At 39.2% G+C, this 13,726-nt stretch overlaps 1 protein-coding gene across 4 annotated transcripts; it reads left to right on the forward strand.

Annotated features, from left to right (window-relative positions):
• The first annotated feature begins 337 nt into the window (after nucleotides 1-337).
• Nucleotides 338-10,630, forward strand: cep78 (centrosomal protein 78). 4 transcript variants are annotated; one of them, XM_071483287.1, is made up of 16 exons: nucleotides 338-626; nucleotides 1,785-2,053; nucleotides 2,159-2,334; nucleotides 2,576-2,648; nucleotides 2,752-2,855; nucleotides 3,041-3,215; nucleotides 3,340-3,453; nucleotides 3,811-3,881; nucleotides 4,021-4,117; nucleotides 4,992-5,094; nucleotides 5,372-5,414; nucleotides 5,507-5,662; nucleotides 5,817-5,894; nucleotides 6,127-6,308; nucleotides 8,537-8,699; nucleotides 9,312-10,630. In XM_071483287.1, exons 1-16 carry the CDS (start codon nucleotides 409-411, stop codon nucleotides 9,918-9,920), a joined length of 2,631 nt encoding a protein of 876 aa, XP_071339388.1. In that variant the 5' UTR covers nucleotides 338-408; the 3' UTR covers nucleotides 9,921-10,630. The 4 variants fall into 4 exon arrangements, with proteins under 4 accessions (XP_071339388.1, XP_071339389.1, XP_071339391.1 ...); XM_071483288.1 differs by having other exon boundaries at nucleotides 3,811-3,875; XM_071483290.1 differs by having other exon boundaries at nucleotides 482-621.
• Nucleotides 10,631-13,726: the final 3,096 nt, after the last annotated feature.

The raw sequence follows: 13,726 nt of genomic DNA on the forward strand, positions 1-13,726 counted from the left end.
GTCGGTTACACATTTCCTTTCCATGGTATGTTAGACAACCTCAGTTTGGAGGACTTTACTGCGGGACGCAAATGCATCTCTTAAAGTGCCGCAAAACATTTTTATTGGTCCATTTATTTTTTATTGGCGATATTAACTAGGTTGCCAGTTTTTCTCGCCCTACAAAACAGAGAAATCCCATTTAAAAAGCTGCAAAGATTGTACAAGTAAAGGCTATCTTAATCTTAATTTCAATCTTAAAATATTAAGAGCCCCTCTTCAAGACCGCAGGGCCACAAGATGGAGGATCGAGGACCTGACATTGCTGATATGTACTGGTGCGAATTTCTAACAAATTTGCAATTAATCCAATTATGTAAACCCAATGATATAGAACAATGTGTAAGACCATCAGTTTACCAGCCACGTATGTCCGCGTCGGCAGGTGGCAGCAGGGCTCTGGATGGAGAAACAGGTCTTGGTGAGGAAGAGAAGTGGGAGAGGCTCTTCGGCTACAACAGCGCCACTTTTGAGCGGTCGCTGCCTCACGTCGCCGACAACAATAACAGACAGCAGAAGTTGTCAGAGTGGTTAAGGAAGCGGGAGAAAAGTGCTACGACGATAGAGCCTCCAGTTATATGTGTAAGGTATATTATACCGTTTAAGTTTGATTTATTCTTATGACCTAATGCATGGAAGTACAACTAAACAGGACCGTTGACGGCTTGCCGGCAGCACTACAGCCTGCTACTTCCCTACCAACGGTCGCTAGGCGCTTAGCTCGCTAACGCCACTAGCTGAAGGACTGCTAGCACTTTATTATTTTAGAGCAACGGGACCTGTCACACAGTTTATTTTCCATTTAGGAGCCAGTAAAACTTACTTCCGGCTTTTAATTTACTGTAAGACTTAGCGTTGACGTTCAAATGTTTCTGAAATCTGTGACTCGATATCATTAACGGTTCAGTAATTGATGCAAAGGAGCTGTCTAAATGTTGACAAGCCATGTCTGCGCTATTATCTGTAATGGTAACCGGCCTCTGAGTAGGGTATGTTATGTTAAGGTATGTTATTACTTTGTTTAAATAAAACAAAAATCTATAAACTCAGTTTTCTGTGAGAACATAGTGATCACAGAGAGGAAAAACAACTTCTCCTTTGTGCATGCAGACCGTGTTTGATGTTTGTTCACAACATAGTGGGATAATAAACATAGTCCTGTTATTTTAAAAGCAGGACAGAGAAGTTATATTTTGGGTCCATACTGTAGCACGCTGACTGAGTCATTAAAGTATTACTTAAGTGAGTGACCTAAACAACCCTGATGACAAAATACACACCATCACATTTTACTCCTTGAGATTCAAATTGCATGAAAATAATATCAAAAAGTGTCAAATCATTTGTCTGTTGATTTATTTTAAGGTTTAATATTGACAGTTTGAAAGCTGTCTCATCTAAATTTATAGTCAACTCTCACAAGTTGCTAAAAGCTGGCTGGTAAGTTTTGTTACCAAAGATCAAATATGTCTTTAATAGTAAGCTATTGTGCAGTTACTACATAGTTTTGACGTCCCAGAAAGTCTTACAGAGAAATGCGTCAGATCAAAAACTCCTACTGTGGAAGACCCAAAAAAATCCTGCACACTCTGGATCGCTTGCAATCATTTAATTTCTGATATTTTTGTTTATTCACAACTTTCCCATCAGTACCGAAAGATCTCATGTCCCTGTTGACCTTCGCAATTATACTCTCTTGTAAAAAGTTTGTTTAACGACTTTTTAAAAAATATGCTTGTTCCTAGATCAAAGATGGTTCAGGACAGTGCTCAGATTCGGCGACAGGGTGCCCAGGACTTTGTGGTATACTATGACTTTGCCTGCGCCAGACAGGAATCAGTCCCTCTCCCTGCCGTCAAGATGAACCTTGACAAAGGAATGCTGGATTTTAATGGAGACAGGCTCAAACTGACAGACTGGCCACCCATTCTCAGTTCTATCTCTATCAACAAACACCTGCACCATATTGCAATAAGTAGCACAAACCAAGCTAGTCTGGGTTCTGGAGACACAGGTAAGGCATATTTACCTATGATATTAGCCTGTACAAGAAAAGTTAAAATAGAAACTTGAATGACTTACCACTTTTGCACACTAACCATATCACCACTAATTTCAGACAGAAGGTACTATAAGTCTAGCTTCAGGAAGAAGATCCCAGCCATTCGCTCCAAGGACATGACATTTAAGCTGTGCAAGGCCCTGAGAGAGTGTTTGACAGTCTCTTCCAACCTCAAGACTCTGCAACTTAATGGACTTCCACTAAGAGAGAGGGACCTCATCACCTTGACGAAGGTAAAAACAAACTGAGAATATGATTTCCAATGTGACAGAATTATCTGCTCATTTGACCATAATCCTGTTTAGTATAAACCACAGAATTGACTATCATCTTGGAGAAGGGAACATAAGTTTTGGATGTGTGGGACATAAAACCTGAGTGAAAATTGATTGAAACAGCTTCTCTGTTATAGAGTGAAATCTGGTAAAAAAATAAAATAAAATAAAATAATGAGCCAAATTTATTCTTTTCCAGGGTTTAGCAAAAAGTGTTTTATTGGAAAACCTATCTCTTGCCAACTGCCCCATTGGTGATGAGGGCTTAGAGGGTATGCATATTCACCCTATTATTTCCTTTCAATGTTCTGAAGGCCTTACCAAGATTATACTGCATGTGTAACTTTTTGTAACTGCCATTTTCATATGTTACAGTGATTTGCCAAAGTGTTAAGTACTCCTCAAACATCAGGACAGTAGATTTTACAGGATGCAATCTTACCTGGAGAGGGGCAGAACATATGGCCAACATCATCAAGGTGTAATGTCTAATATTTAACACCATACTATCTTTTAACGTGTTATGGACTCTTGTCTACTTTTGTGATGTTTAATTAATCACGTTTAATTAATCATTAATCATAAAAATGGATCCCATTTCAAACACTACCTGTATTTACAATATACAATATTTGTATGATAATGTAAAGTTTTTATTTCTCAGCATCAGGGAATGCAGAGGCATGGTACTGCATGGGCAGAGTCTCTGAGGTATCGGCAGCCACAGTTTGAGGGAATGGGAGGTCTCCGCCGTATCACCCTTAACTGTAACACATTGATTGGGGACCGGGGTGCTGCTGCTCTTGCACATGAACTGGCTGAAGACCTCTGGGTTAAAGGTTAGTAGATGCGGTTGGGTTTGAGAAAATACAGTGAGGCAAAGAGAAGAGAATATTTTTTGTTGTTCTTTTCCTTTTTGTATGAAATGTGCACAGGTGTTGTGTTTTGTGATTTGTTGAACAGCCGTGGACCTACAGAGATGTGGTCTGTCCAATGAAGGAGCTCGTCGTTTGTTGGAAGCCTTGAAAACAAATTCTGCTCTTTGTGTACTGGATATTCGTAGTAACCCTTTAGTTGGTAAGAAGCTACCTCAACCAAAGTCTAGAGTTTTTCACACTGACTAGAGCCTTGCCAATATGATAGATTATCAGTATGTTGTGTCTTTCGCACACAACTTTTGTATTGTGGCTGTTGCAGCCTCCAGGTGCAGCTAGTGCATTGTTAGATTTTTATTTAATTCTGTCACAATTTCATACTAATTCTAACAAGTTTTGAGTGACTAGTGTTTAAATACTGGAGAAATTCTATATTGCTGTATAATACTTTAATTACACTAATAGTATAATTTGTTTAGAAACATCTCTGAAAACCAAAAACATAAATCTCTTGAAAAATATTTTGCCTGCTAAATGTTTTTTTTTTTTTTTTTTACAGACAAGGTCTTAATTAAAACTATAATAGAGAAAGTGCTGATGAATGCTGATGGACAGTCGCTAGAGGTTAGTGTCTGCAGCTAATTTCATCTCTAAGAAAAAATCCTAAGTGCACAATTGGTGTATTTGCATTTGTGTTTGATATTTGCTACAAAGCTGTGCCCATGTTTTTAATGGCTTCTATCTTTCTAATATTGTCCTGCTGTACAAGTGGATCAAGCCTGCAGCCACTGAGCCCCAGAGAGCTCCTGGTCTGAAGAAGCGATCACTGCCCAGTTCAGTCAGAGGAAAAGCTACATTTAAGATGGGTATGTATGTGGATTTTTCTTTTTTTCTCACAATGCTATGTAAAACATCGCCTGGGTATATGATTTCAGACAATTTAGGTCACTGTATTTTTTAGTCAAACAAAGTTAACCACAAATATTTATGGCAGTGATCACCAACACCTAGTAAAAAAACGAGGCTCTTTCATCAACTTTGGCAATGCATTTTTCTCAGCGTTTCCTCGGGCTCATAAAAAGATGTAGTATAGTGGTTGTTCCTGATTAAAAACATTAATTTTCCTGTTCAGACCTATACTGTTCAAGTTGTCAGTGTCAGATTTCCCAAACATCTTTAGCACCACAGACCTCCCAGTCTTCAGCTCTGTTGTCAGTTCCTGAACCGCAGAGTAGGCATTTGGACATAGTTTGAAATGCACATGAGAAAGTCTCCACTCTGCACAGGAGGGACTACAACATACTCCTTTGGATCTCTTTAAATCTCCATGAGATGGTACCTACTATCTCATCATTCTATCGCTTTCAGACTTCTCACCTTCTGGCTTTTAAGTCCCCTGCCATGCTGATACAATAACTAATATCATTTTCTTTATTCTATTTTGTTTGCCATGTTTAGAACCTGCTTTTCTCATCTCATTGACCCACACAGTACATAACTCCCTTATTACTAATAATTCATTCCGCCTGCCTGTGTCCCGTTGACCTTTTTGCAGAATGACTACGTATATTCACTCACTATCGAATGCAGTACATGAAACAATACGAGGGGCTTTGCATCCATGTGATCGTCGGTCATCTACAAAGGCTTATTGCCAATACTCCAAGCAAAACTCCTTGCAACGGAATGGTCTTTGTTCTTTAAGATTTAGTCCTTCATTTATCTCTTTTTCTGGTGCAGCCCCTCGTAAAGGAACATCTCGTGGAGGGCGGAGTTCAGGTGTTGCTCAGGCACAGAAGCCCTACATTCCTTGGCGTGCTGCTGCAAGAGCTGGACGCCAGAGGTGGGATGTTGACTGACCAATTTGCTTGTAGTTCAAAAAAGAAACTGTACTCCATCTATAACTAGTAGGTCTTTGATAGAACAAAATTGTCAGATAAAAAAAATGTAGTTACAAATCAAGGCTATGTTTGCAAAACATGTCTCCTCAACCCACCAAAATATAACATACTGTAAGTTTTATGTAAAACAATTATACCTCCTGTATTTAGAAAGCATTTACTGAGTAATATCAGTCAGTGAATCAAAGGCTAATTTTATGTTGGGTGATTTTGTTCCAGAGGTCTGCCACCTGGAGTCACTGTGACAGACCAAAGCTTTCAGGTAAGTTTTCTTGTGTTTGTGGACAGCATATCTGTTTAAAATAAGAAAAAAAGTAAAAAGCTTCATCTGTCGAAATACCTGGTTTTAATTAGGGTGCAGCTACTGTGAAGGTTACTGTAGATTCAGATTCAGCGGGTGAGGAGGACAAGGAAGAGGAAGATGCAGAAGTGGTAGTGGAAGTGGAGCAGAGACCATCACCTTTCAATCTCCGGGACAGGATCACTGGACAGCAGTTTGAACATATGCAGGTCAGTCACAACAGGATGGATCCCAAACTGGAACTTTGTGAAACTTTCATGTTTTGTAGCCACAAAGACAAAGTTCTGGATCTTAAACATTTGACTTCTCTGATCTTTAAGCATTCTGTATATTTGTGTGTGTGTTCTTGCTTATGTCCTGCAGATGGAGCTAAAAGAGTGTCGCCTGAGGCTGGCAGAGGAGCGCAGAGCCAGACTGAAAGCAGAGTCAAGGCTCATGGAGGTAATGATACCACTGAAAAAATAAATGTATATATAATGTTTTAATTCTCCTCTGCACTGGTCTACCGAAATTTCTTTAAGCAGTCCATCTGTTCATCTTCAGTGTTAACAAACATTGGCCATCAGGTCTATTCATCCTGATCCTGATGTTTTATGTTTGTATATTTGATTTTGTAAGTAAACAAATGATAGAAGATGCCCTATTATTGTGTCTTTGTTTTATTTGTACACAGTATGAGTTGGAGAATGCCCGTCTTCGTGATGCCAACCACTCCCTGTCAGAGGCACTTGCAGCCATTGGCTCTGGATCAGCACCACCTGCTGTCAGTGCTCTTGAAGATGAGGCCATACTGGAGAGCATTGAAAGTTCATTTACCAAGTTCCATGCTTTCCTGGATCTCCTCAAGGATGCTGGGTGGGTATTCTGAGAACTGGCCAGTACAACGTTTCTCTTTTGACTTGGACTTGGTTCTGGGCCAAGGTGGTTTAAAGAAAGTCTTTATTCAGCTATAGAACTTTCAGTTTCATTATGTCTTTCTGGTCATTCTGTGTTATTTTTGACTGGACCACAACAGTGGGACCAGCCCTATCAGAGTTTCTGGTGCAAACAGGTTCTTTCTGAAAAAAAAGAATGATAAAAGTGTGTTACGATCCTGAGTTGGAAGTAAAAAAAAAGGCTAAACTATTGTGGGTCCCTGACGGAGGTCGTGCTCTGTGTTAGAGACAAATTAAGAAAGATAGCCTGTCTGTGACAGTGCACCCCGGTGGCTCACCTGGTAGAGCGCATCTCTTTGGCTTAGTCCTTGCCACAGCGGTTATGGTTCTCATCCTCTCTTTCTCTCTCCCCAATTTTCCCTCTCTCTCACTACGACTGTTATAAAGTCAAGAGCCTGAAAAAAAACTTAAAAAAGAAAGATAGTCTGTTTCTTCTAACTTTCTCTCTGAGTGATCATTTTTTAAGTAAGTATAGGACTAGCCGAAATCGCAGCACAGTCTTTGTCTTTAATGTATGTGTTTGGTGATTTTTTCAGACGATGTTGCGGTTATAAAATCAGAAATGACCTCAGACCCTCCATGCATCACTCTCTCTCTCACTCACTCACTGACACACATACATAAGCTACACACAAGCACATTTACAACGGACCGTCTGTCACATTGGCTTAAAACAACAACACGTATATGTCTGTTTGCATATAAAGTGGGGAAGTGAGATGCGATCACAAGTGGTCACTTGAGAGACATGAGGAGATGCATTTTAAAGCCAGGTGTGAACAGACATACTTGCAGCTGACCACTTGTGATTGGATCACTGAAGACATGTGTTAATGCCAGGTCTAAACAGGGCCAAGGAGTCGGTGGACCAATCCAATTAGTGGACGTGGACTTTTCGCAGTGGGTATTTTATATAACCCCACTGGAAGTTATATATATGTGCTCTGCTGGTTTTCTAAGTTGTCCAACATGACCAACTTATTATGCTGTCTATCAAGGCTTTGTTGCTGTTAGCCTGTTTGCTTGGGAATCTGTCCATCCCCTTGTGGACAAATATCGCTCCATACAGCTTCAATATTTGTTCATGAACTACTCAATTAATCAACTAATCATTTTAGTTCAAATTCTTCTCAAATTTCCTTTTTTCTTGATGATACAACAATAGATGTTTTTTGTAATATTCATTCCCAACTAGCGCTGAGTGATATAGAAAAAGTAACTCTACTGTCGACTGTATTCTGAAGTCAGTGCATCATGAAATGTGGTTATGTATGAAAACCCACATCAGCTTTGTTGCTAACTAGACTTTAATAATTTTAGAACTTGATGAAAAGGATGTCCTGTCATGTGACTGATGGTAAGATGGCTAACAAGTGTATTTCTCAAAGTGCTGGGCTGTTTTTGTAAGTTGCTTAAGTGTAGGTGTGGTTTTAGATTTTTGTTTCATTCTTAGATGCACTCCAGTAACAAGCTATTTTGGATCTGTTGTTCCAGTATGTGCCATCCTGGTACTGTGGTCAGAGTTTCGTTCTGACAGTATTAGTTTCATTCTGACTGAGCCACCTGTTTACCTTGTCAGCTAGGTCTTACTATGCAGCCTAACCTGCATTTACTTTGTAAACAGTGTTTTGTCCATAAAGTGGAAATTTTTGCATCGATAGAATCTTCCTGCATCAGTTTTGTTAGTTAAAACTTTTTTAAAGATTGTTTCACCTTTTGCTTTGACTCACTCATTCCTCATGTTTTTGAATATTTACACATTTACCCAGTGGAAAGAGAAAAACCAGCATCCTTGCAGTCTTGATCTTTGTTCTACAGTTTCTTTCTTCTTCTTAAATTTTTCTGTCTTCTTTTTGAAAACATGTTAATGGAGGGGGTCCACACAACAGACACTGACACTGAAATATCACAATATGAGAAAGCTGTAAGCGCCCAACTGTGTCCCAACGTCATACGAAGACGCTTGTTGCTATGGATGCCATTTAGCGCCTTTATCATATTATCACCAATTAATTATATATTCAAGTACTGAATCTTAATGTCAAAATCAGATTATTTTGGTACATACTTTCATAATGCATGAATGAAATGCCTCTGCCAACTTTTGACCTTTACTTGAAATTTTATAAATTTTGTCTCTTTTTGTAGCCTAGGTCAGCTATCATCAATGGCTGGAATTGACAAGTCAGATTTCCAACCTCTGGGAAGACCTCAGCTCTCCTCTACAATAGGAGTAAATATGGATGGTGCAGCATCACTGACTAGTGGGGAATATCGGGATGTCCAGACTAAGACTGATGCTTTGTCATCGGTAAGGACATGCAATGCAGTGTTTGCCAATGGCAGGTGACTGTGTTACCTTATACACTGACTGTGCCAGTTTTGTGTTTGCATGTAGTTTTAAAACACAGTAGCAGTGAGTATACTTGACCATATGAGACCACAAATCCATATACTAATATCGCATTTCGGTTGGAGGATGAACTCTTTAACAGGAACAGGAACAAAATTGCCTTCTGCCTCTGTGCTGTAACACTGTAGAACAACATCAAGTGGAAATTAGAATAGCCTGACCTCTTGCACGCCCACTCTATATGAAGTCTGAGGATTTATATTTTTGACAGTAGTCAGTTCTGTTTCGTAGAACTGGAGGAAGGAGGCGAACTTCCTGCGAGGGAGCATTTCCCATAATGGGACAGCTATTACACACTACTCAGAGAACCAGGGTTACAAAATAACTTCAAATTATTATATTATAGTATTGCCAATATTATCATGTCTTCCTGTTATCATCTTTCATCTGTTATGACTCTCCCTGTCTTCCGTAGTATCATGAAATCCATAACCTCTATTATCTTAATAACTTGAAACAATTAATTTAATAATTAGTTTTTCTCATCAAACATCCAATTTCTGTTTTTAGGTAGGCTGCTTACCTGCTCTCCCTGATGGCCTGGCTGACACCACCACGCCCAGATCTTCATCCTCTGTCAGGGGGTCTTTGCGTGAAGACAGGCGACTGGATGTGACCTTCAGAAAGGCTTCTGGGCCTGCAGTAGACCCTAGTATAGGTGGAGAGGGGGAACCAAAACGATATTCTAAGTCTGATATCCAGCCTGAGTCAGGTTCTGAGCACAGTTTCCATAGCCAAACATCCTTTGATAAGGTTTCCTTTGGTAAAACTTTTCAGACTGAACCAAGCAAGCACAAGAGCAACAGCAACTCTCAGCAGAGTAATCATAGCAATGGTTCCCATGGATACAACAAAAGCTATTCTCAAAGTCATGCTTCCCATAGCAATGGGTCTCATGGTGGATCGTCTGTAAGATCGAGTGTTAGTGACATGATAAGTGACAAGGCAGACTCTGTGGGATCATTATGGTCAAGGACCAGGGGAAAGGGAAGGCAGGTTACAATGGGTCAGTCAGGGTCAGAAGGGTCAATGGGGAAAGTCTATCCTGGGAGGGAGACTCTGGAGCAGGTCATGTCTCTGGGTGGTCTGGGAGGGCAGTCAGAAAATGATTCCTTCTGACCAGCTGACCAGAGAAAAAGGAAAAGCTTTCTCAGTCTCTGTTCTCATTGCCTTCTCTGCAAAGTTCTTTCTGTTACCTCTTAAGATTGTTGTTCACTTTAAGAATGACTATGTTGTAGATTTTATAAATCTTTCTTTTAGTATAGATTTATTTTTAAATCTTAAAAAGGCCAGACCAGAATTCATTTTAAAATCTTATTGCATTTAAGCCAAAGCAGGGGTAGAGTTAAAGGTCCCATGAAATAAATATTGGAGTTACTAGTTGAGACTAATGTGTCAAAAAATGCAATGCAGTGTATATTTTTGTATTTACATTTTACTCTTTTCTGGTTAAACCTCAAGGTTTTTTGCAGACATATTTTGCACTTGGGGGCGTGTACAATATAAAGATTTCATTTTGAAAAGTGTAACAGTAGATATTTGGGATTCCACCTCAATCTTGTCTCAGTTAAACTCCACAAATCAAGTTCCTTCCAGTGTAATCCAGTTTCACATGGGAACACATCAAAGCTCAGAGGACAATTACAATATTAATCCAATGGAATGGCTCATAGGAGATCTAAGTAAAGATGTAAAACTCAATTGAATTTTAATTTTGTCATTTTTTTTAAAGAAACATTTTATGATGTAGAATTGTGTCATTTGTTGTTCCTATGAGGATATTCTGCACATCTTTCAAAATTTATTTTATAATAAACATGTTAGCAGTTTCACATTGTATTTCTGAGCTCTCCTTTACAAGACAAAAATTTGCTTACATCTTGTGTTTGGTTACCATCTCTTGGTGCCTTGAAAGAGAAGGGAATGGGACTGAAGCGTGATCTTTGTGGGTCAGAATAGGACAGTGTTTTGTTTTCCCCTACAAGTGAGCACCAAATACCAGCAAAAGTCAAAAGTACAGCTCCCTGCAAACATGATAACTTGTATACTGTTCTTGTTCACTGATCTTTTGACTTACTTTCATCTTAACTGCTTTCATCTTACCTTTAACTGCTGGTTGCTCAAATGATTTTCATGACGTTTTCACTGTTTTATAGAGATTTTCATATTATTAGTGTGCAGAGATAGTTTCAAATGGAAACAGTGGTGTACAACTACTAGTTATATTATGAAATGCTTTGAAAGATGAAGTGTGCATGAACTGAGAAAGAACAAGAATGACTTTACAAGTGAGAACAGTTTCTCAGTTGTCGGAGCACCGAAGTGAACATCAGCTTGACTGTACTGTGCATGGACGATGTGTGACAATTGACAGTGATGTCTGAGGGCATCACGGTAAGAAACAGTCGTTTATTCACAGCATGCATTGCAAGCTGGGTCGCAGACCTTCACCTAATGCTGTCACATGTTAGATATGAAGACAATTGGATGTTTATGTAGATATGTAGACAAGGCACTTGTGCAGCATCCCAGTTGTAATAACTTTTCAACATTTATTCAATTTAAAATGAAACTAAATTTTGAAAGAGGAAATACCACTTGTTTATGGAAACACTGATGAAGCTGAGATCATCGGTTACTGGTTTGGAAACCCGGGGTGTGTCACTGGTTTTTCTGGCATGCAGTTTTGCAGAGCAAAGAGTGGAAGTGAAGTTCCTCCTTTTCCTTCCTCAGCCTATGAGACAATGATGAATGACTGACATATTCACAGGTCAGTAATAGGTCAGTTTATCATTTTATTGGGAATTGACCTTTTAAGTTTGCTCCATTCAAAAAATATAAGAAGCTCATAATTTGAATATAGTTAATAATATGAATTGAAAAGATAAGATCTGCTATTAGCCTCACAGTGGTGAAATCTGCATTTGCAATTTGAGGCCCTAAGGGTGAAGAGCAAGGGCTTTATCACTCATGTAATGAAACAATGGGCTGTCATGCCGCACAATGTCGATAGTACAGCATATGCACTATTTTCTGTGTGAATGAGTGTTTCACTATCAATGTACTGAGTCCACTTTGATAAGTAAATTATCAAAGCTCCTCGGCGTCTTTCAGTGTCATAAGATTCTACAACACTGGCTTATTGTTATCATCACAGGACACAGAGCCATGTTTTATGATCGCTACCATAACTATAGCTGCTCAATAGATAGGGAGACTACTGTAACAGCTCTAAGCAAGAACAGTGTGAGTGGTGAAGAAAAGGGAAAAGAGATCCAAGTGGAGACAGAGTGACAAAGCTGACACAACAAACAAAACACCACATGAAAACTGACACACTTCCAATATGCCAGTAAAACAAAATAAGTAGACCATTGTTGAGACTACATTCCAAGCCTCCTTCTGTCCAGGCCAGCCAGAGACATCACCCAAGGTCGACATCTACTCTCATAACATTCATTCTGCACTGTTTCAATCCAAAGTGATTTACAGGGAGTTCTGTCAGACTGTATAACCACAAACCAACAAACAACATGTAGATGTCATATGCAATGAAGAGAACCACCACATTAAAAACAGCACGGAAATGCAGCTTGTACAGGTGAGTTAGTTGCAGTTAGCAGTGGTATTGTGTGTATTTATAAGAGGTCTGACAACATCTGCTCAGCAAGGTCCTTGGATTTAACTGCATGGACATTGGTCTTCAGTTGTCATGTTGTGTTTTTCTTGTGTTTGTTTGTTGGTTTGTTTGTATGGTGCCTTGCTGAAAAAAATAATTTCCTCTTGTGGCATTAAAGATCTGAACAGAAGTGAAAGTAGTCAAGTGCAGTATTAGACAACAGGTGACTAAAACTGTTGTAATTTTATTCCTATTTCATGTTTTATTCTATTTTATTAAGTGCAGCATAAAGTAAGAGTTATGACGCTAACAGATTACGTGAGGAACAAAGCCAGCTTTTACAACTGTGTGAAATGAAAGGCATTAATAAATAAGTAATTAAATGTAGTAAACTTGTGTTCAATTCTGTATCTGCATCATTTGTGAATGGGCCTTGGTTGAAGCTCAGCGCCTTGTTTGTTGTTCATGTAGATGAATCATCGCCCTGCAATGTTCTGACACTACGCTGTTCCTGTTATATTGGAGTAATAAACCTCAATAAATAGATTTGACAAATATCAGAATTTATCATCAGATGAAGATAAAAGTCTTCTGCGGGAGCCTGCATCCTGCTTGGCACATGGTGACCATGGCCTCTTATAAAAACAGGTGCTTCACCAGGGCAATCAAGGCTGTCATCTGATTATTACACAACACTGGCTGTAGGCCATCCCATGGTTGACCTGGTACAGAGAAAACCTGAACGTATTTGTTGAACAGACCCAATTCTCCGATACACTGTGTGCTCTAAGCGAAGGCAAATAATGATAAAAAGTGACTATTGACGTATGTTTGTTATATGACTGCACTGCCAGTTCTTGAGGCTAAATCTTAGAGAATCAGTCACGTAGAGCTGAAAAAGAGGCAGTTGTCCAGGCTGGTGCAGAATACATGAGCGCAATTAATTTTGGATGAGTTAGATATTACTGTTGTCTACTCTTAGCAGAACTGACTCAGTTTCTTGCCTTGCTGTCAGCGCAGAGCTTATTTTTTATTGACTAGACTGAGATCAGATCAGCCACTTTTACTGACTCTCCAGGCAACTACTTCTACATAGCTAAGCTGATTTAAAAATCACAGACCACACAAGGCATTTCACTTTTTTTCCACATATAAAAAAGGAAAAAATGTAATGGGAGAGCCTAAAAAGCCATTGGCATATACAGTGGATACACTAGAATACAATACTAATGTGCATATGACCTAATACACTGATACCTGCTCTCTTATCTGGCCATTGTCTGAGTTTGCAACAGTCTAGCTGAAT

The sequence above is a fragment of the Trachinotus anak genome, unplaced genomic scaffold (genome assembly GCF_046630095.1).
Source record: "Trachinotus anak isolate AG129_WGS33_773 ecotype Australia unplaced genomic scaffold, CSIRO_AGI_Tana_v1 ptg000008l, whole genome shotgun sequence".
In the NCBI taxonomy this organism is placed as follows: domain Eukaryota; kingdom Metazoa; phylum Chordata; class Actinopteri; order Carangiformes; family Carangidae; genus Trachinotus; species Trachinotus anak.